The sequence below is a fragment of the Triticum aestivum genome, chromosome 7A, assembly GCF_018294505.1.
Source record: "Triticum aestivum cultivar Chinese Spring chromosome 7A, IWGSC CS RefSeq v2.1, whole genome shotgun sequence".
Lineage (NCBI taxonomy): Eukaryota > Viridiplantae > Streptophyta > Magnoliopsida > Poales > Poaceae > Triticum > Triticum aestivum.
The window spans coordinates 68,772,787-68,795,751 of record NC_057812.1 but is presented as its reverse complement, the minus strand read 5'-3'; the positions used below and the strand labels follow the sequence as shown (position 1 = coordinate 68,795,751).

General features: G+C 44.8%; 2 protein-coding genes and 1 pseudogene across 3 annotated transcripts; 1 reads left to right on the top strand and 2 right to left on the bottom strand.

Moving 5' to 3' along the window:
• The first annotated feature begins 702 nt into the window (after nt 1-702).
• Nucleotides 703-8,982, top strand: LOC123152698 (3-ketoacyl-CoA synthase 5-like; annotated as a pseudogene).
• Nucleotides 5,851-7,109, bottom strand: LOC123152699 (protein FAR1-RELATED SEQUENCE 5). Of its 2 annotated transcripts, none has more exons than XM_044572188.1 (3): nt 6,923-7,109; nt 6,736-6,825; nt 5,851-6,659 (listed from the first exon to the last, which is right to left on the bottom strand). In XM_044572188.1, the coding sequence occupies exons 1-3, from the start codon at nt 7,016-7,018 to the stop codon at nt 5,988-5,990; spliced, it is 858 nt and encodes a 285-aa protein (XP_044428123.1). In that variant the 5' UTR covers nt 7,019-7,109; the 3' UTR covers nt 5,851-5,987. The 2 variants fall into 2 exon arrangements, with proteins under 2 accessions (XP_044428123.1, XP_044428124.1); XM_044572189.1 differs by having other exon boundaries at nt 5,851-6,651.
• A 5,974-nt stretch (nt 8,983-14,956) lies between the features above and the next one.
• Nucleotides 14,957-16,558, bottom strand: LOC123152742 (3-ketoacyl-CoA synthase 5-like). Its single transcript, XM_044572216.1, has one exon. It carries the CDS (start codon nt 16,473-16,475, stop codon nt 15,129-15,131), a length of 1,347 nt encoding a protein of 448 aa, XP_044428151.1. The 5' UTR covers nt 16,476-16,558; the 3' UTR covers nt 14,957-15,128.
• Between the last annotated feature and the right edge of the window lie 6,407 nt (nt 16,559-22,965).

Sequence of the window (22,965 nt, the reverse complement as noted above, 5' to 3'; positions counted from 1 at the left end):
GAGGGTGACGCGAAACTAAACCGGTGGGATAAGGAAGGGATGAAAAAAAACAGTCGAAAAAAATCCGAACGAAAGTGGTGGGACGAAAAAAATCTGGACGCAATCCTACCGGCTGCTCCATTTAAAATAGAGATTAGGAGTAGAGATTATCTTGCCCAAGCAACTGTTGCACTTGAATCCCGACCCGAAAAGTCACCATGAGCAAACGCGAGAAAACAGATAGCCCCCGTTAGTTGGGTGGTACATACAAGACCTCTTGTCCCTCTTCAATATCTATTGTTCTAATGTCTCCTTAACAATCTGGATGAGAGTGCTCCTGCAGCGTGATACGAAAAACATGGGCTACACTATTGGGGAACGTGAATAATACTCCGTGGAGTAGTTGCGTGGTCGGCATGCAAGGTTTCAGACTCAGACTTAGTACAACTATGATCGCTCATGTACTATTGTACTATGATCGCTACATGTTCCTCCGTTGATATGAATGTTGTTATGGAAGATTCCAAGTGCAGAGAAACGTTCGTTGAGATTAGGTCCAAGGACAAGGCGCAGTTGACACTTGCACAGTTGGAGGCTTTTCGAAAATATTTAGAAGCACGACTACAATATTACAGAGCACGTCATGTGCCTTGTATAAATATCTCGCACCCTTACAGTTGCCTCATGTTCTCGTGCACGTAATCTACACCACCCAGCAACAACATGAGTTCGCGGTCTCATCTCAAGCGCCTCAAATTGATGTACAATCGCACTGCCAATTGTCACCACAACCACACTGGCAGCTGGCTTCCTAAAAAAAGTTGCACCATGGCTTACCACTGCACCTGACATAGTGCCCCAACCTAGTCATATCCACTACTCCTTGCCATTGTTCTACTGATCATCGTGCCTACCATCTTCCTTGCACTGCGTCGTAGAGCTGTGTACCTTGTTGACTATGCTTGCATCCGACCAAGCTCCAACTTAAGATTAACAAAGGTAACCTTCCTCGAGCATGCACATCTCTCGCCTTTGTTCGATAATTCTACCGTCAACTTCATTGCTACTATTCTTGAGCGCTCGGGCATGAACGATCAGACATGTGCCCCACCTGTACTTCATTATATACAACCATATTGTGGGCTTGATGAAGCATGCGCTCATGTAGAGTTGGCCATCTTCGCCGTCATCGACGGCCTTATGGCTAATACACACATCAACCCCGGCGTGATTGGTGCTCTTATCACGAACTGCAGCGCATTTATCCCGGTACCTTCCATGGCTGACATGATTGTGAACAGATACAAATTGCGAGGTGATCTTCGTGTCGTCAACCTCTCTGGGATGGCGTGCTCTGCAGCGGTGACCTCAGTAAGGCTCACAAGCAACATGATGCAAGTCATGCCTTGGGGGTCGCATATGTTGGTCGTCTCCACCACTACGGGAAACAACTAATTTGCTGTCAGGAGGCGTCTTTACCGTCAACTTTTCGTCAGGCAGACGGCAAAAAAATTGTTTGCCGTCATCAGCAGACGGCAAAGAAAAACTAACAACAGAATAGACTTTGCCATCCACGAAAAAAAACACAGACGGCAAAAAATCTTTTTCGTCTGTATTTGTTTTGGCGGACAACAAAAAATCTTAGCCGTCTGTGTTTTATTTTTGCAGCCGGCAAAGTGAGGTCTTAGCCGATCACGCGGATTGATGACGTAGCACCATCACATCACACGGGCACAGCCCACCGGAAAATCTTATACGACCTGGGTCGTACGCTGCCGAACATGAGACCCTGTCTAGCGCCTGACACTTGGAGAAACGAATCTAAAAGCAACATGAATCCCGTTTGCATTCCCGACTTGCAGCCGCCCCGTTTTCCAAATCCCTAATCCCTTTTCCTTCCCCGCCGCCTACGCTCGCTCGCCGCCGCCGCCGCTGTCGCCGCCGCAACTTTTCTGCTCACTCTGTCGCGGAAGTACCCGAGCCCGTCTCCGCTGCTCTCCCACGCCGTCCACAACCATGCTCCTCGACTCCCCGGCAGATCGCCCATGGAGGCGGAACTCTGCTCGCTGCGTCCTTAGCCACTGGTGCTCCTTCCACGGCCATGTTCCTCATCCGCCCCGCTCACGGCACCACCTACTGCTTGACTCCGCCGGCTGTGGCCTGGCAACTCGGCGTTGGAGTTGTTACCTGCTGCTGCTGGCTGCTTCTTGACACATGGTGCTGGACACTGACGAAAATGCAGAGCTTGATGTTCTGTCGACAGTGACGAAAGACGGGCAACATGCATGATGGCAAAAGGAAGATAGAAGAAACAGCAAAACGATTGGCAGATCTCCAGCTCGATTTACTGTTGGGCATGCCTGTGTGGATCATGATTAAGTGCTTTCTACAAATGTATGTGAGATGTTGTTTCAGTCAGCAAAACAACAAAATCAGGAAGTCAAGTCAAGTTGTTTAGGATAGCTGATGTTTTGTTCATTTTTCTTCAGAATATTATTCTGAAGTCAAGTAATATAGGATGGCTGATGAGATCATGGAGCTTTTCTGTATAAATGAATTTATGTACATTATGAATTAAAGTTCCTGGTATTTGCAGATTTATTCTCCTACTTGTTATATTTGCGATCAACTGAACAAAACATCCCAGATTTACAGCTCTAATCAAGCACCAACAATATACAGGGAAAAAAAGTTGCCTTTGTGCAGTATTGTACAGCTCAAATCAAGCACCAACAATATACAGAGAAAATTCTTATTGAGTCGGCGGTGCCGCAAGTGCAGGCGCCCACGAGCATGGTCGTGGCCGTTGGGGACTAGCAGTTGGCTAATTCTGACGGGAATGGAGCACCACCAGCAAGGGAGTCGAAACTGATGAAAGACGACCAGCAAGACCACAAAAGGAAGAGAGAAGAACCAACAATTTGCTGTCTGCATGCCTCTGTCGATCAGGATTCGGCTAGATACGCTTTGTCTATTTTTTCAGAATTTTCTCCTCAAGTCAAGATAGGATAGTTTATGCAGATTATGGAGCTTTTTAGTTGTATAAATGAGTCTGATGTACACTGAATAAAAGCTCTTGGTTTTTGAAGCTCTTGTGATATCAATGATGTGCAGTGTGCAGATTCTATATCAGCAAAGAATACAAACTACTAAAATGCATGCCTATATGCTGATTTAACAAGCTGACATGCATATTCATTTATGAAAATAGTGTGCCTATCCTGAAACAGAGAACTTGTGTGTTGTTGCTTTCCAGTATATTGAGAAAAACATTTGTACCTCTTCGGCGCTACAAATTAGATTGTATTCAATACTTTCAGAAAAATAAACGCCACAAATTAGATTGCTACAGAATAAAATGATAACTTCAGATTAATATTGCAACAAGTAAGTACCACCATTTGGCATGAGCAAAACATTCCAGGTTTGCCAAGAGACTATATGTTCACCAATTCAGGTACCAACATTAGCACACATTTATAACATAAAACGACAACTTCAAGTAAATAACACCCTTTAGCTGACATGCCCAGCTAACTAGCATTAGAAACAAGCAGGGCACAACCGAGACGTCTACTGAAACCTTGATGTACTAGCACCCTCGCTGAAGTCTAATTGACGAGGAGTTGGCGGTGTTGTGCCATCTCCATGAGCTTGAAGCAATAATCTTGTAAATTCTCCTGGAATAGGTGGAACAAAAGTTGATGGATACTCTCCAAATGCCATGGTCATGGGTGGATGTATAGTACCGGCGCAAGCAAATTCTGAAGGGCCAACTGTAGATGGAACAAACACCGATTCCTTTGCTGGATGATTTGTACCTTTTCCTGCATATTGTGTGTACATATAAGAGATAGAAGGGATACCTTGCTACTTATTCACACATAAGAATTAAATGTACCTTTTTACCCTTTCTTTACTCCCTCTAGCACATCTTTTGATCTTTTTTTCATTGGACCTTTTATTCGTTCAGGACCTCTAAATGACACCGTTGTCTTGGCAACATATTCGGTCATTTCGGATGAACTTTCAGAGTCCTCATCTTCATCCAAATTTAAATTGCTAAGTAATTCATGTGCTTCCAAAGCCAACTTATCAATACCAGCATTGAGATATGTAAGCACCTCCTTTGAAGCTTTACACTTCAATGCAAGTGACATCATTTTTCTAGAAGTATGTGCAAACATTGAATCTAGGCTATCATTGATATCAAGTTTGGATGTGAAAATTTCTTGCTTTGCATGCTTTGTCCATCTATTCATTATGTACTGACTTGGCAGGGTGATGATATTGCAGCAGGTGAAAACCTTATGAATGTGCTTGCATAATATACCTACAATGTTCAACACAATTCCAGAAAGTAATTTCAAAGGCTATCATTTCAAGAAAATGAGGGAGCATGTATTACATACCTACGCAGCCATACAACTTGCATGAACAAGTTATCTCCAAATTAGTTGGGTTCAAACACACTACGGCTTCATCATTCTTGTACTCGAAAGATGCCAACTTGTAAGTGCTAATTGTGCCATCAGTGCCTAGCAACACACACGACAAACTGAATTGCTTCTTGAATTCCTCTTCAAACTCAGAATAGAGTGTCCTGGTATATGATTCCGCTGCAGTCTTCAACAAAGGTAGGTTCGGTAAGCAGAGTACTGGATTGGTATGGCGTGACTTGTAGTCTTCGTATTTTTCTTTCCGGCGAAGACGAGCAGTGCACTTATCATATGCTTCTATCAACTCTGAAAGGCATAGTCTTTTGTGGAAAGTTTTCTTGAACACATTGTTTTCCTTCACTCCTTTGTGTTGATGTCATGTCCGCATTAGAAGATTCCCTGCGATAAATAGTAGCCCACTTCTCATGCAATTTGTACAGATTGTTTAGCCAAGAATTTCCCTCGATCTGGTACTTAACCAATAGCTCATGCCATCTATTCTCAAAATGTGCCACTGGTCTATCTTCATACACACATCTTTTGAATTCTTTAATAAACTTAGGATGATCACTGATTACTTGACTTAGATGTTTAGCGGCATTTTGATACAAATGCCATAAACAAAGACGATGTTGTGTTTCCCGGAAAACCCTTCCAATAGCATTTATAATGGCAGCACTTAGGAAAGTTTATAAATGCATTTATAATAGCATTTATAACAAAGACGATGTTGTGTTTCCCGGAATATTGTCTCAGGCTGCTTACCCGACATAGCTTGTAGGAAAGTTCTAAAAACCCACTCAAATGTATCTGCAGTTTCATCATATAGCAGCACTTAGGGCGGAATTCGAGCCGAGTCGAGCCAGCTCGGCTCGACTCGCTAGAGCTCGTTTCGTTAACGAGCTAGCTCGACTCGACTCATTATTATAACGAGCTCAAATTCAAGATTGGCTCGACTCGTATAACTCGCGAGCTGGCTCGTTTAGTTTGTTAAGCTCGTTAAAGATATGAACATAAAACCCTCAAATATTATAAAAATGAGTATGTATATATTAAACATATATATCACTAAACAATAGTAATTTCCTTGTAACGCATGAGTCTCCTAGGTGGTTGGGCCTTCAACGGCTAGGCCTTGTGTTGTGCGCCTGGGACATAGGGTGCTGAGTGGCTGACCTTTCTTTATATTGGGAGTGGTTGATCTTTTATACCGAGTCTAACGAGTTACACGGGTACTCGTGAGATTGACTCATTTAACTTGGTCTATAAACGATCTTGAACTAAAGCTCGGCTCGACTCGTTATTCTTCGAGTTCGAGTCGATTCGAGCCGAGTCACGAGCTACTCGTTTAGCTCACGAGCTTCAAGCTTTTTTCCAGCCCTAGCAGCGCTGCACCAAAAAGAACAGTCTGTTTGTGATGATTAACACCAATAAATGGAGCGAATGACATTGGAAACTTATTTGTTGAAAATGTGGTGTCAAAGGAAACAACATCTCCAAAGACAGAATAATCCATGATAGCTTGTCTATCAGTCCAAAAGATATTCATTATTGTACCATCATCATCATTTAATTGCATGGCATAGAAAAATGAAGGGTCCTCAGCTTGCTTATTTTTGGATACTCTGTTAATGTTTGTGCATCTTTGGTCTCCAAATACTTCGAGCGCTCACTTCGTAAGTAATTGTTGCAATCCATTTGCAAGAATGACATAGCATCTTTACCATACCAAAGCTCACAGAAATCATATATTTCAGCTTGTTTAATTCCGGATGTCCTCATTTGCTTAATCATGTGGCGGTCAGCATCTAAGAGTTGACGCTGCGATCTAAGCATGTGCCTCTTGTCTGGACTTACAAGCTGATGATTGTGCTCAAGGATGACTTTTTGAACACTCCAAACACCCTCCGGATTGATGCTGAATTGAACACGTGCCATGCAATCAGTCGTCGAAATAGCTTGTTCTTTCTTGGGTACATGTGTTGGATGAGTGGCCTTCACACCTGCCTTGCTACAAACTAAATATCTGGCACTTACAGTGTTATGTGCTCTAAGCTTCAGGTGGCACTTTCTAATGCTAAATTCTTTTATTTTAGCATAAGAATTATAGAACTGGTATGCCTCTTCCTCAGATTGAAAGCTCATCCCAACAAAAATTATTTTCGTCTTGCAAATCTTGATCGTCCCTTGGTGTGCTGCTCGTCCTTGGCGGAATTGTGTTCCTTGGCGATTGCTGCAAGGCTAATGAGATCAACCAAGATGGTTCAGAAAGAAGAAATTTCCTAGAAAGAGGGATGCACTAGTATACTGAACTCACCACGGGTGGAGGAGCTGTGGGCAAAGCAGGTTCTGGTCCAGGGGATGTTGTATATGTTCCACGATCCGGTGCCTCGGTTCCGTCATTGGGCTGCGCCATCACCGACGAGATGGAAGAATGAGATCAATCAAGAATCTTCAGAAAGAAGGAATTTCCTAGGAAGAGGGCACTAGTATACCGAACTCACCATGATTGGAGCTGTGTGCAAAGGATGTTCAGATGGAGGAGTTGCCGTATATGTTCCATGATCCAGTGCCTCACTGCTGTCATCGGGCGGCGCCATCTTCCCACGCCGTCGCCGGCGAGATGAAGGAGATGGAGATGGGTTTTCTGTTTTGGAAGATGAATCAGTTTAGAAGCTGAAAGGACGGACGTGAGACATGGGAAACGAGGTGGGCTAGAGGTCAGGCGAGGAACCATGCGTTGAGATTCGGATGAACAGTTGGCGCACGTGGGAGTGGGTCTCACGATCGGGTCGGTATGACCCGGTCGTATAGGATTTTTTTCCCAGCCCACCCCGAAGACCCCCCCTCCCACGTTTTCTCCCTCTAGCCCAACCACTCTCTCTCTCTCGTTATCCAGCCCCATCCCCACTCTCTTTCCTATCTCTCTGTACGACGGACAGAAGACGCCGGCGGCTCGATTTGGCATCGGAGGGAACCGCGAGCTCCTCCGGCCGCGCACCCGAGCTCCCAGCCACCAGCCCCGGCCCTGCGCCCCGACCTCTGCCGGCCCCGATCCCGTCACGCGTGGCCATGGCACAACGGCGGCCCTTTGGACCCCTCGCCGGGCTCGGCCTCTCCACACCTCGCCGGACTCCGCCGCGGTCGCTCCTCGCCGTTCCCCACTGCGGCCTCCCCTCGCCCGACCCCGCCGCGGTCGAGCCTCCCCAGCCTCCCCTTCTTCGCCCCTCGTCGGACTAAGCCGTGGCAGTCACTCACCGAACCATGCTGCGGCCATCCCTCACCGGACCCCACCGTGGCCGCCCCTCGCTGGACCCCGCCGCGGCGGCCCCTCGCCGGACGCCGACGTGACTGAGCCCCCCAGCCTCCTCTCTGCCCTGAGCACCAGAGCTCCTCCGGCAGTGGCAGCAGTTGCTGGAGTTGACAACTCCGGCGACCACCGACGCAGCAGCTGCCCACCTCTCCGCTTCCCTTCTTCCCGAGCTCACCGGAGCAGCTGCCGCTCTACCAACGATTTGACTAACGTCATTTAAAAAAATAAACTTGGCCATCTGTAGCTTAGTCTGGATGACGGCAAAAAAAATGTTTTGACTGATGGGAAAGACCGCATTCTTTGCCGTCTGTTATTTTTGCAGCAAATGGCAAATCCACGGTTTGGCTGATGGCAAAATCTTTGCCGTCTGCCCAACAAAATCTTTGCCGTCTGCCCAACAAAAAGCTAACTGCAAAGATTTTTTTGCCGCTTCGGCTTTGCCGACACTCTTTGCCATCAGCCAGATGATGGCAAACTTTTTGCCGTCTGTAGTTGCCAGATGACAAACTTCCTGATTCCTGTAGTGCACATGGACCATTGGGCCATCTTACTATGCGGGAAATAAGCGATGCATGCAGTTGGTTGATATCATGTTCCGCATAGGCGGTGCTGCAAAGTTGTTGTCCACTTCCAGGTCTAAGGTCTGGTTTCGGCTTGGACATTTCACACGGATGATAACTGCGGCAAACGACATTCCTTACCGGTGTGTTTATCAAGAGGACGATGACAAGCACAACCTAGGGATTGCTCTCTCTAAAGAGCTTATGGATGTCGCTAAGGACGCACAGGAGGCCAATATACTGACAACCAGGCCTCTTGTTCTACTGGCATCAGAGCTTGTCAAGTTTTTGTTCTTATATGTAGCAAAAAGGTGCTCCGTTGGAGGAAGATCAGGCTATATATCCCCAACTTTTGTGTTGCATTTGAGCATTTATGCATCCATGTCGATAGACCTGCGGTTATCACCTCAGTACAACATGGTGTTAATCTATCAAACAAGTATGTTGAGGCATCGAAGATGACTCAACATCAATTTGGAAACTGGTCGACCTCATCGGTGTGGTATGAGTTATCATACATCGAGGCCAAAGGCCGGATGAAAAAAGGCAACATGGTGTGGATGATCAGATTCGTTGCAGGGTACGAGTGCAACACTGTCAAGTGGGTGTGTATACAACCATCTTCACGTATGAATGGATCCTGGGCTAGCTACATCATTGTTACCCGGTGGATGTCTCCAACAATGGTTAAAGTCAGAGGAGTAATTACGTCTACTACTAGATAATCAAATAATAGGGACAACACTATTGGGTGTCCAATACATCTTGTGAGTTTTCCAAAAATATGAAAATTCATTAATATACAAGCGCCTCCATGTCAAAATATAGTGTATTTAAATACTTCATAATGAATGTAAGGCTAATGAATTGATATTTTAGTTAAAAGGTTTCTAAAGATTTGGCCAAAAATTATGAAGTTTGACGTAACGGAAAACTAATATGCAGTATAATATGACATAGAGTAGTATGATACAGTATGAGAATTTAAAAACAAAAGCCTGACCAATTGCGAACCTTACAGAACACAAGAGGTCGTGTATGCAAAAAAAAAAAGATCTCTCATGTATGTAAAATTGGCAATACTAATAAATATTTTTAGGTAACTACGCTGATAGTACGTAAACTTGTAATGTGGGTTCAGTTTAATACAACTTGCCGAATTCGACAAACATTGCTTGTGTGATAATTTTCGTCCACATCATGCTAACGAGGGCTAATCCCTGCATGAAAACAACTGTCTTTGGAAATTTTTAAAAACTGTTAGACTATTACTTGCCTCTCAAGTTATATAGTCCTAGTCGTATTGTAATAGGTCTAGTTGGCTTGTAAATCTCTTATATATACTGTTGTATGTGGCTGCAATAATCAATCAACAATAGTTCTATTCAATCTTACATGGTATCTTAGGGTTTCTGGTCCTAGGGTATGGCTCCGCCGCCCACCCTACCACCACTGCCACCGCCCGGCTACTTCGAGCGCCGGGCCGCTACCCTCGCCCGCGCCGCCGCCGCGGCTTCCTTCTCCTCTGCCCTACTTCTACCACCACCACCACCCATGCCTCCGGTGCTCTCCTTCACCGATACAATCTCCGATATTAGTCCCTATATCTCCATTACCCTCGATCTCACGTCCCACAACTATTACCATTGGCGCGACCTCTTCGAAGTTCACCTCGGGCGCTACAATCTTCGCTCCCACGTCGACGCCACTGCCGTCTCGCAATCCCATGATCCCCAATGGGTCAAGGATGACCTCGCTATCATCCAATGGATCTACATGCGCGTCTCCACCAAGATCTTCAATCTCATCTTCCGGGAAGCCGCCACTGCCGCCAGTCTCTGAACGGCCCTTCAGCAGTTGTTCCAAGACAACGTCAATGCTCACACCAATCTACTCCACACCGAGCTCAGGATTACGGTACAAGGCGACTCCTCCCTCGGTGTCTATTACCAACGCCTCAGGTCCATCGCCGACGAACTACGTGAACTTGGTGATCCCGTTGAAGACCGGCAGCTTATCAACATCCTCCTCATCAGGCTCAGCGAACAGTTCGACAAGCAGGCTTCTTTCATACCCATGATGCGGCCCTAGCAAACCTTTGCCGAGGTGCGCTCCATCCTCCAGTGGGCCGGCCGTGCTCAAACCAACAAGGACGCTCGCCCTCAGCTCTTTGCCGCCATTCTGCATGGTCCGGCACCCGCAGTGCCCCCTTCACCAGCGATGCCTTCTTCCTCGACCGCGCCCGCTCCACCGCAAGGCCGGCGTCCTAGCCCTAATTATCGTGGTAAGAACCCCGTCTACCGACTGCCTACGACGCGCTCGGTGGCCACTCCCTCACCGTCGCCAGCTCCAAGTGCGCCACCAGAAGCTATGCCTTAGCGTCCTCCACATGATCCCTGGACGGGGCTCGTCCAAGCTTGGCCCATGCCATGGTCCTCTCCGGCTCCCCTCGGCTCCCCACCGGCTTACAACGATGCCTGGCAGCCCGCTGTGCGGCCCCATACTGGTACCCCAGGACTCCTCACGCCTCGCCCGCCGACTCACGCCTACCATGCTCCTCCATCATATGGCGCTCCCTACTACGCTGACGGCGGCCACTACTACACCCCACAGCCGGCCCTGCTGCCATCGCCGTCGTACCAGCCGACCCTACTGCCATCGCCTCCACCGTCGGCTCTACTGCCCTCGCCGCCGTACCAGCCGGCCATGCTGCCTACACCGACATCTGCTACACCGCCAAGCTAGGACCAAGCCGCCTTCATCCAGGCCATGAACAATTTTGCCTCCCAAGGCAACACAGGTACGGATTGGATTTTCGATTCCGGTGCTTCTAGTCATATGTCTGCATCTAGTACATTTCTCTCCTCTTGCACTTCACCAATTTTTAAATTCATCACCCTCAGTGACGGTTCTTCTATACCCATCTATTGTGTTGGTCAGGCTCAACTTCCCTCCACCACCAAAACTCTTCTTCTTCGTGATGTACTTGTTGCTCCTGCCCTTATTAAAAATTTAATCTCTGTTCGTCAATTCACATGTGACAATCTTGTTTCTGTCGAATTTGACCCCTTTGGCTTATCTGTGAAGGATTATCAGACCAAGGTCGAGATCGCGCGGTCCAATAGCTCTGGTGACTTATACTATTTCAATGGTGTTCCTGCCGTTTCCTCTCCAACCTCCATGATGGCATCTGTTGATCTCTGGCATCGGCGTCTAGGGCATCCCAAACTTGCAGTTTTAGCATCTATTCTTGGTGAATTTACTATACCTTTGTAATAGAGATTCTCACGATTCCTCCGTTTGTGAGTCATGCCAATTAGGCAAGCATGTGTGTCTTCCTTTTAATTCATCTAGCTCTTCAAGCACTTAGCCCTTTGAATTAATACATTATGATCTCTGGACATTGCCCATTACTAGTGTCTTTGGTTTTAAATACTATCTTGTTATATTAGATGATTTTACACACTCTGTCTGGACCTTTCCTCTCCGTAACAAATCCGATGTTCACTTTCCCTTTCTCAATTTTCAGCGATACGTCTACGTGCACTTCTTTCTCCCTATTCGCTTCACACAATGTGATAATGGTCGTGAATTTGGTAATGTTAAAAATCGTACCTTCTTTCTTAACCACGGCATTCTTCTCCATTTTTCTTGTCCCTACACTTCTCCTCAAAACGGCAAAGCTGAACATTCTCTTCGTACTATAAATGATATTATTCGTACCCTTCTTCTTCAATCTTCCATGCCTTCCCAATACTGGGCTGAGGCTCTCGACACTGCTACATATCTTCTTAATATCCGTCCCACCAAAGCCAATCCTAATGTCACCCCCTACTTTTCTCTGTTTCTGTGTCATCCAAACTACTCCGACATTCATGTTTTTGGTTGCCTCTACTTACCTAACACTTCTGCTACCACCGCTCATAAGCTCTCTCCCCTCTCTCTTCTGTGTGTTCTACTCGGTTTTTCGGATGAACACAAAGGCTATCGCTGCCTTGACTTATACATCGGTCGGGTTCTTGTATCTCGGCATGTCACCTTTGCCGAACATATCTTTCGATTTGCTCAACGTACTTCTCCATCACAACTCACTACTTCCCCACCTAACCACCCTCCTACCCATTTACCTTTTTATGCTCCTCTTCTGGAATCTCAATCTCCAAATACCTGTTCACCACCATCCCAACCTAATGCCCCTACACTGCCGACACCCAATCATAACCCTCCACCTTCGCCACCTGCATCATCGCCCATACATAACAATGCGCCACCATCCCCTCTCACACCATCCCCCACACATGTTGATGCACCACCATCCCCTCCCACACCATCACCCACACATGCTGGTTCATCACCATCCCCTCCATTGTCCACATCATCCGCTGCGCTGGACATCCTTGTTGCTCCTCTTCCCATTCGCGTTGTTCCCACTATTCCCTCAGTCAATGACCACTCTATGCGCACACGTTCCAAATCAGGTTTTCGTCAACCCTTAGATCGCCTTAACCTTCACGCCACCCTGTCCTTGTCCCAAGTTCCCAAATCTTCCAAAACTGCGCTTCTTGATCCTAATTGGGCTGTAGCTATGCAAGGAGAATATTCGGCCCTTACTGAAAATAATACTTGGCAGCTTGTTCCTCGTCCTTCCAATACCAACATTGTCTCCGGTAAGTGGGTGTTTCGTCAGAAGTTTCACTCCGATGGTACTCTCTCTCGCTACAAAGCATGTTGGGTATGTCGCGGCTATTCCCAACAACATGGTATTGATTACGATGAAACTTTCTCTCCTGTTGTTAAGCCTAGTACCATATGCACTGTTCTCAGCCTTGTTGTCTCCTCCACCTGGCCTATTCACCAATTAGACGTAAAAAATGCCTTCCTTCATGGTTCTCTCCAAGAGACCGTCTACTATCAGCAACCTCTTGGTTTTGAAGACCTTATTATCCAAACCATGGTTGTCTTCTTCAAAAATCTCTCTATGGTCTCAAACAAGCTCCACGTGCATGGTTTCAACGCTTCTCCTCCTTTATTCAAACCATAGGTTTTGTTTCCTCTATTTCTGACGCTTCTCTCTTTGTCTATCATCATAATTCTGACATTGCATACTTACTTCTTTACGTTGACGATATCATTCTTACTGCTTCTTCTCAAACATTTTTGGACCGCGTCATTACTCATCTCCGGTCTGAGTTTTCTATGACAGATCTTGGTCTTCTTCATCATTTTTTAGGCATTGCAGTGATTCGTGATTCGTCGGGTCTGTTTCTTTCCCAATGTCAATACATCCTAGATCTTCTCAACCGTGCTGGTATGCTAGACTGTCATCCTTCACATACTCCTGTCGACACTAGTTTCAAACTTTCTGCCAATGGTGATCCTTTCAATGATCCTACTCTTTATCGTAGTGTTGCTGGTGCCCTTCAGTATCTTACCATTACTCGTCCTGAAATTTCTTTTGCTGTCCAACAAGCTTGTCTCTATATGCATGATCCTCGCATACATCACTATAATCATATCAAGCGCATCCTTAGGTATCTCAAAGGTACTCTCGACCATGGTCTCCACATAAACAATTCTTCCCCTACCTCTCTCACCGCGTATTCTGATGCAGACTGGGCTGGTTATCCCGACACTCGACGATCTACGTCTGGTTTCTGTGTTCTTCTTGGTGACAATTTGATTTCTTGGTCCTCCAAAAGGCAGGTAACCGTCTCCCGCTCGTCTGCTGAAGCTGAATATCGTGCGGTTGCACATGATGTGGCTGATACGGTCTGGCTTCGTCAGTTGCTCTCGGAGTTGCATTGACCGCTTGCACATGCTACCATTGTTTATTGTGATAACATCTCAGCTGTTTACATGTCCGGGAATCCTGTTCAACATCGCCGGACTAAACATATTGAGATTGATATCCATTTTGTTCACGAGAAGGTGGCTCTTGGACAAGTTCGGGTGCTGCATGTTCCTTCTACGGCTCAATTTGCTGATATTTTTACCAAGGGACTACCATCAACATCATTTTGTAATATTCGATCCAGTCTCAACGTTGTCGAGCCCCCTGTTGATACTACAGGGGGATGTTAGACTATTACTTGCCTCTCAAGTTATCTAGTCCTAGTCATATTGTAATAGGTCTAGTTGGCTTGTAAATCTCTTATATATACTATTGTATGCGGCTGCAATAATCAATCAACAATAGTTCTATTCAATCTTACAAAAACGACTAGCTTCGGAAATTTTCAACCCTAAGCATCTTCGCCCTTCTCTACTTGTCACGAGAAACTGGAAGCATCGCCCATCAAGGGGTATAACCGAGAGAGAACGTGGATAGCAGACCCAACTGTATGGGCAACGTATCCCATGATGAGTGGATCAGAAATTCAGTAGATGAATCATGGTTGCATAGATGAGCATTTTACGAGTTGACAAATGAAACTGTAGTTGTTCGGTTGCTGGCTGGTGATTGTTTTTTGCTCCGATTATTAGCATCAACCATCTAACGCTGGCTCGCAGACACTGTAATGCAATGACTCATGTAGTACCAGGCAAAGCACGTCAATAAAAATGCAATCATCTCCAATAAAGCAGCAGCAGAATCCACAAGTTACCATGACCAGGCAAATGTACATTACTCAGCAAAAGAGCGGCTGAATTTTATACGACCAGATGTCAAACATTAAAAAGAAAACATAGTAAATCATTTTTCCCCTTCAACACGTCACATACAGACAAACCCAAGCTAAAATTATTCACTGCATATATCATGTGGTACACCAAGCAGATAACTGAAAGCCCACAGGAGCAAACTTAGTCCTTAGATGACCAAAATAACAGCATATTCTACACCTCCTTAGGAACATCTATCGGGTAGCGATTGATGCAATCTTGCCATGCCTTATCAGCACTTTTTGCTGGCTGGGTGCACTTTAACACTGCACTATTACACTTGTATCCAGAGCCAAATCCAATCATCCAAACTCGGTCCCCTTTCCTCATTCGGCCCTTGGCCTCACTGTACGCCAGCTCGTACCATACCGAGCTACTCGATGTGTTCCCAAACTTGTGAAGTGTCATCCTTGATGGCTCAACATGCTCATCAAGCAGGCCGAGGCTACGCTGCACAGCATCGATTACCGCTCGACCACCTGCATGTACGCACATATGCTCGAAAGCTTTGCGGAAATCAGGCACATATGGCTTCATGGTTCCACTTAGCACCTTTCGTGAGATGAACGAGAGCAAAAATGCAATCTTGACTGACAATGGGAGAATAAGCGGTCCAACCGTGGTGATGTTAGCCCCGAGAGCCTTGCCAGCGACATCCACAAGGTCCTTGGATAAATTGAGACCAAGAATTCCCTCGTCATCTTCCTCATAAGATACACATCGGTATGCATTGTCCTGGGAGCTGGTACAATTCCGAACTACGTTCGCCACCTCAAAACGAGCTTTGTCACTCGATGTTGAGAGGAGCACCGCCGAGCCACCCATGCGGAATAACATGTTGGTCAGCTGCATTTCGCGCTTCCTCCCAGTGTAGTAGGTCCCAGTCAAGATCTCTGTGGACACAACCAGCGCATGCGCGCTAGAGGGAAAGTTCTGCAGAAGGTCCTTCGCAAGACCCATGGCGATTAGCCCTGCGCTGCAGCCCATCCCAGACAGTTGCACGTTGCAAATATTATCTCGAAGCTTATATCTTCTCATGATCATATCAGCGAGGGACGGAGTTGGGCTGAAGATGCTGCAGTTCACGATGAGTATGGCGATTGCATTAAGGTTGATAGACGTCTTCACGAGAAGGTCATCTATGGTCGTGAAGATGGACAACTCCGCTTCAGCACGGGCTTCACTTAAACAGTAATATGGTGGGATATGATGATGGCAAGCCAGGAGGTAGGTCTCATCACCAAGGCCTGACCGTTCAGAAATACGGGTCAAGAAGCGCAGATGGCCGCTGTCGTCGCAGGACCGAGAATGGTGAATGTTCTCAATCCATGCGGCCTTGCTGATGCGGTAGTTCGAGTCAGGCCGGAAACACGCATAATCAACAATGTATACTGTGCGTGAACGGCTCATGAGGTACAGGAGTGTGGTCATAGTAGCTATGCACAGAAAAATTAAGAAGAGGCGGATGTTTCCGGAAGCATCATGCCAAATGAAAAATAGATTGTCTTGGAGTAGTACCATGGCGGGGGTGGCGGGGCGGCTATGAAAAGAGTGTGAACGTCTTCACTGCGACCTGGTACTGATACTGGTTAGATGGATCAATAAGAGAGAGTGGAGAGCTTATATTTCGTGTTTAGATTGCTGAGCACATATTTATAAATAAGCAAAAGATTGTGAAAAGTGGGCGTGGATTACAGAGCGGCTAGCATCAATGCTTGCACTGTTCTAACCACAAAGGGAATACCTGCAATATCCATTTATAATTAGGTCCACCCGTTGATTGAGGTTTTTCCTCCATATGGAACATACGACTAGCACTTTAACATGCGGCTATAGTTTTCTGGAAAACGTGCAAGTTACATTTTTTGTACACTAAACTGAGATTGCATTTTCCCCAAATCGATTGATAGATATTAGTAAACCCACTAATTCTTAGTAACTAGCTAGCACAGGAGCCCAAGCACATGCGTTGGCAACGTCTTATTTTGCCACTTCAGTTATTTTTATAAGGCTTCCTTTTTATCAGTGATTGCAATATTTTTGTTGATAGCTTACCAAGTTGACCACTTGGTATAAGGCTTCCTCTTTGTTCATACGATATCACTAGCAAAAGTGTCCGTGCATTCCAACAGGCGAAAAAAAGACACGGGCCCCTAATCCAGTAACCCAAGCACATGTGTCGGCAATGTCTTATTTTGCCACTTCAGTTATTTTTATAAGGCCTCATTTTGTTCATAGGATATCACTAGCAAAAGTGTCCATGCATTCCAATAGGAAAAAAATATACGGGCCCCTAACCCAGTAACCATGACTCAAAACCGTAATAGATCCACATCCTTTATTTTAACATGGCATCACATCTATGTTGCCGCTTATGCTTCTTCCACCCTCGTCAACGGTGGCCTAAGTGCTCACACAATTACAAGGTGTTTGAATGTGGTCAATCCTACGGCGTCTCTCTTTCTACATAAGATGAGAAATCCCCCCCCCCCCAGCGCGAGGTTTTGCTGAGGCGCGTGCATGCATGATTATATATGATTTCTTTCGTCGCTAATCTGATTTTACCGAGGTGTTCATTTCCAATGCGGATCGGCACCGATATGAAAGAAAGATGGGTCATGTGTTATTGATTAAGATTGCCCCCTAAATAGCATTTTTCTTCAAATGATCATCATGTAAATAAACATCATATTCAGATTCCGCACATTTTTCTAATCAAACTCTATATATAACATGTTAAAATTGAAGTTCGGGTTTAAAAGATATCCATATTTTTCAAAAGACATGGACCTTGGGTTGATTTTAAGAAATAACAGGGGGTATCTACAAAAAGCAAAACATTTTTCTAAACTCACTTAAATCTGGACCCCGGGTTGATTTCAGAAAACAACATGGTTTTTTTTTTTGCAAAGAGCACAATGGACGGGCAGGAGTGCTTCTCCCTTTATTAATAGGCATAGATAGGAATAGGAAAGTGTTTGGAACTGAGGTGGCATCTATCTCAATTCTGATAGGCACTAGTAGGAAATCTCTTATAGGTGAAAACTATTAGTGGCACGGCGATAATTTCAAACGCCACTGGTATGTAGTAACTGGGCAAAATACTAGTGGTCTGCGACTTTAAAGAGAACGACACTAATAACATCTTATTAGTGATGTGCCATGTAAAGGGCACACCATTAGTAACTAGACTAATCTGTTCCCATGCTAATACGCATGCCGCCAGTGTAAATTACAATTTGTTGAAAAATATAAAAACTGCAATCTAAGATACCTAAAGACAAATCTGTTACATATATTCACATGTGTTTTGTGTAGTATCATACCATGTAGTCTTTGATATTTTGTGCTAGCATTAATATTATTTTGAATGGGATGAACTACTAAATCAACATTCACATCATGCATATATGATTCCGAACATACAGATTTGCATCCTCGCAAAAAATGAACATACAGATTTACATGCAATAATGTGAAGAGCTTATATTTCGTGTTTAGATTGCTGCGCACATATTTATAAATAAGCAGACGATTGTGTAAAGTGGGCGTGGATTACAGAGCGGCTAGCATCAATGCTTGCACTATTCTAACCACAAAGGGAATACCAGCAATATCCATTTATAATTAGGTCCACCCGTTGATTGAGGTTTTTCCTCCATATGGAACATACAACTAGCACTTTAACATGCGGCTATAGTTTTCTGGAAAACGTGCAAGTTGCATTTTTGTACTAAACTGAGATTGCATTTCCCGAAGTTGATTGATAGATATTAGTAAACCCAATAATTCTTAGTAACTAGCTAGCACAGGAGCCCAAGCACATGCGTCGGCAATGTCTTATTTTGCCACTTCAGTTATTTTTATAAGGCATCCTTTATTTAACATGGCATCACATCTATGTTGCTGCTTATCCTTCTTCCACCCTCGTCAACGGTGGCCTCAGTGCTCATACAATTACAAGGTGTTTAAATGTGGTCAATCCTACGGCGTCTCTCTTTCTATATAAGATGAGAAATCTCTCCTGCCCCTCGCGCGAGGTTTTGCTGAGGCACACATGCGTGATTACATATGGTTTCTTTCGTTGTTAATCTGATTTTACCGAGGTGTTCATTTCAAATGCGGATCGGCACCGGTATGAAAGAAAGATGGGTCATGTGTTATTGATTAAGGTTGCACCCTAAATAGCATTTTTTTTCAAATGATCACCATGTAAATAAACATCATAATCAGATTCTGCACATTTTTCTAATCAAATTCCGTATATGACATGTTAAAATTGAAGTTAGGGTTTAAAAGATACCCATATTTCTCAAAAAACATGGACTGTGGGTTAATTTTAAGAAATAACAGGGGTATCCACAAAAAGTAAAACTTTTTCTAAACTCACTTAATCTGGACCCTGGGTTGATTTCAAAAAATAACATGTTTTTTTTGCAAAGAGTACGACGGACAGGCAGGAGCGCTTCTCCCTTTATTAATAGGTATAGAGAGGAATAGGAAAGTGTTAGGAACTGATGTGACATCTATCTCAATTCTGATTGGCACTAGTAGGAAATCTCTTATAGGTGAAAACTATTAGTGTCACACCCATAATTTCAAACGCCAGGGGTAACTAGTAACTGGGCAAAATACTAGTGGTGTGCGACTTAAGGGGAACACACTAATAACATATTACTAGTGATGTGCCATGTAAGGACACACCATTAGTAACTAGACTAATCTGTTCCGACGCTAATAGGCATGCCGCAAGTGTAAATTACAATTTGTTGAAAAATATAAAAACTGCAATATAAGATACCTTAAGACAAATCTGCTACATATATTCACATGTGTTTTGTGTTGTACCGTAATATGTAGTCTTTGATATTTTGTGCTAGCATTAATTTTATTTTGAATGGGATGAACTATTAAATCAACATTCACATCATGCATATATGACTCAACTTTGTACTAACTTTAGTATAAATTTAGTAAAAAGTTGAGTCACTTATTTTGGGACCGAGAAAGTATAATCTTTTCAATATTTCAATTAGGGGCTACATACGGTGCAAAATGAGTCAATCTACACTCTAAAATATGAAATAGCTTGCCACAGAACTAGTTAAAGGTTGCTAAACTTTTAACGGTTTAAAAGTTATCAAACAATATGAAATAAACATGGGAGCATCTCTCTAATGTAATAAGATGATCCAACAAAGGGATTGTCAAAATATGCATCTATGTGTCGGCAAAAATAATAAGCATTTCAGCTCACTGCAACGTAAATGTATACTGAACTATTTGTTTTTTTGTCCAGGACACATACAGTCGTATTATTTTAATTCCTTCGTTGGATCATGTTATATTATAGGTGTGTTGGTTCAGTATTTTTTTTCAGAATTTTTGAGAACTTTTGCACCGTTGAAACCCTTAACTAGTTATGTGACAGGCACTTGTAGAAAAGAATCCTACTCCGATATATAGTGTTACTATTCATCATCCAGGGTGCAGAATAAGTTATTCTTCACCTGAGGTAATCTTACGATCGCTTCCTAAATAAATTACGTTTAGAATATAAATATTTACGTGCATATTGATTTAATATGTAAAATTTGGTATAAGAAAACAAAAATATAAGTTATAAGACCAGAAAAATCAACTTTTATGTATGTTTTACACTATGTTTTTACATTTCGTAATTTTACGTAACATAAAATATTTTTTACGACAAGTACATATTTTCTTACGTTCTCTTTTTATGTATGAAATAAGACCAAATTTACGAAACGTAAAAATACGGTGCATTGATGTCAAAATAGAGAGGGGGTGAAGAATAACTATTCCCCACCCAGAATGACTAATAGTGCGACCCTATATATATAAAATGAAACTTTGCTGGGGCAGTTGCAATCAGAGACGCACATTGCGCATGGGGATTCTGTCCCCCTCCTTCCCTCTTTTCATTTTCTCTATATTAGATGATCACTTGTTATTTCCTTATATAGACAAACTGGACCATTCATCACTGTTCATGGCTCAGGATGCGTCAGGTGTAGGCTGGCAAAATGGCAGGGGTGACAGTCCTCGGCCCACTCGTGCTCGGTGCCTAGCCCACGAAAGGTGCGTGACTGTTTTTTTATGCACGGACAGACGCTCTCCTCAATTCCACTCTTTCCCATGCACGAGAACTCTTTGCTTTCTCCTCTCTTTCAGATCCAATCGTAACTATCATCCCCCCTTTCCTCCTATGGCGTTCTCCTTTTTCCCTGGTTCTGGAGCGGACGACCGTGGGATCGAATTTGCCACTGCCCCCAGCCATCACCTCCTCTCTCCCCCGCCATGGCCAAAGCATCGAGGTCCTGCGATCTCTTCCGTCCCCTGCCATATCCACCAGCGCCCTCCTCACCCCGTCCCACTCCACGAATCCCTCTTCTCACTTCACGGTTGTTCCCTCCTTCTCACGCTAGATCTTGGTTCGACGACCACGGGATCAACACCGTTGCCCGACCAGTAGAGATGCATCTGTCAGGGAGGCTCTATGCCCCGTCGCCTATCCAGTCCAGGAGAGATGCAGCACCCAGGGAGCCCCCTCGCCCGCGGCTCCGCTGGATCCATTCAAGTTCTTTTGTTGCTCGTGTTGTTGGATATGTGGTTGGGAAAATCAGTCTTGCCACTGCATCGATGTATTTCAGATTCAATTTTATTATGATTAATGGGTTGCCGGCGGCCAGGGCCGTCGGCATAGCCCTGAATGGCCGTCGGGATAGGCCTATGCCGACGGCCCCCGTCGGCATAGGGCTGTCGGCAACATATCCGTCGGCGTAGCCAGGAAGGCCGTCGGCATAGGACCTATCCCGACGGTGTCCGTACATCTATGCCGACGGCCCTGGCCGTCGGCAACGTTATCGCCTAACGGCGGCCGCCGTCAAGTGTTGACCAACGCGTGCACGACACGTGGCAAACTAAGCCGACGGCTAGGCCATCGGCATAGACATGCCACGTGGCGAGCAGGCGTCACCCCTGGGGCGGGTCTATGCCAACGGCCTAGCTGTCGGCTTAGTTTGAAACTATGCCGACGGCTAGGCCGTCGGCATAGACCTGCCACGTGGCAGCCACTGGGAGCTCACGGCAGCTCTATGCCGACGGCCTAGCCGTCGGCATAGTTTCTGTCTATTTTTTTTTCTTTTTTCTTTTTTGTTTCATCTCAATTCATTTGAATATACATCATCACACAACAAATATATGCATCACATAACAGCTGGCCCAGCAGCATCACACAACTGCCAATGGATTTTAAACTGCGTCTGCATGCATGTTTTGGGTCAAGTGCCCGGGTTCGGTAAAGTGGGTGAAACGGACCCAAAGGGAAAACTACACACGAGTCTCAAAATGAAGTAAGACAAATTGTTCTTCTGTGTAGAGGGGGAACAAAACACCGGTTGTTTTTTCGTTAGCTATGGGCTGCTAAGCATCCCGCGAAGGCAACAAGGGCTGAAAGTCTCGAATGAAGAAAAAGCAAGGCATAACCGCATAAGGAAAAAAGAAGCTGTGAAGAAACGAAAGGTTCAAACCTTCTCCCAACAGTTCTCTGGTTCTCTTCTGGATATATCTTCAGGATCAGACGAAGAAGGGATTGGTTACCCAGCTGTTGGGGACATTGCCGAGTCAGAGTCTGACGAAGAAAAACCCAATCTGGCTAATGGAAAGGTGACCCCCAGTAGGTGTCTTCCAAGCAACAATGGATGCAATGTAACATCAACATATTTGTCAAGGTTACTCCTCGAAGGTTCAAAAGGGAATCAAAGAAAGTAAGGTTCGAATGCAGACCTACATATGTGATGGATACCATAGATGCTGGAGATAATATACATGGAAGTTCTGTAGCCCATGAATCAAGCCATTCAACCGGGGTTAAAGATAACTGCAATGTGGAAGGCAACACGCCTGGTGAAAACAGTTTCATGCCATACATTAAAGTAAATAATGTTCAATACGATGCATAAAATGACTAGGAAGTTACATACTCCCT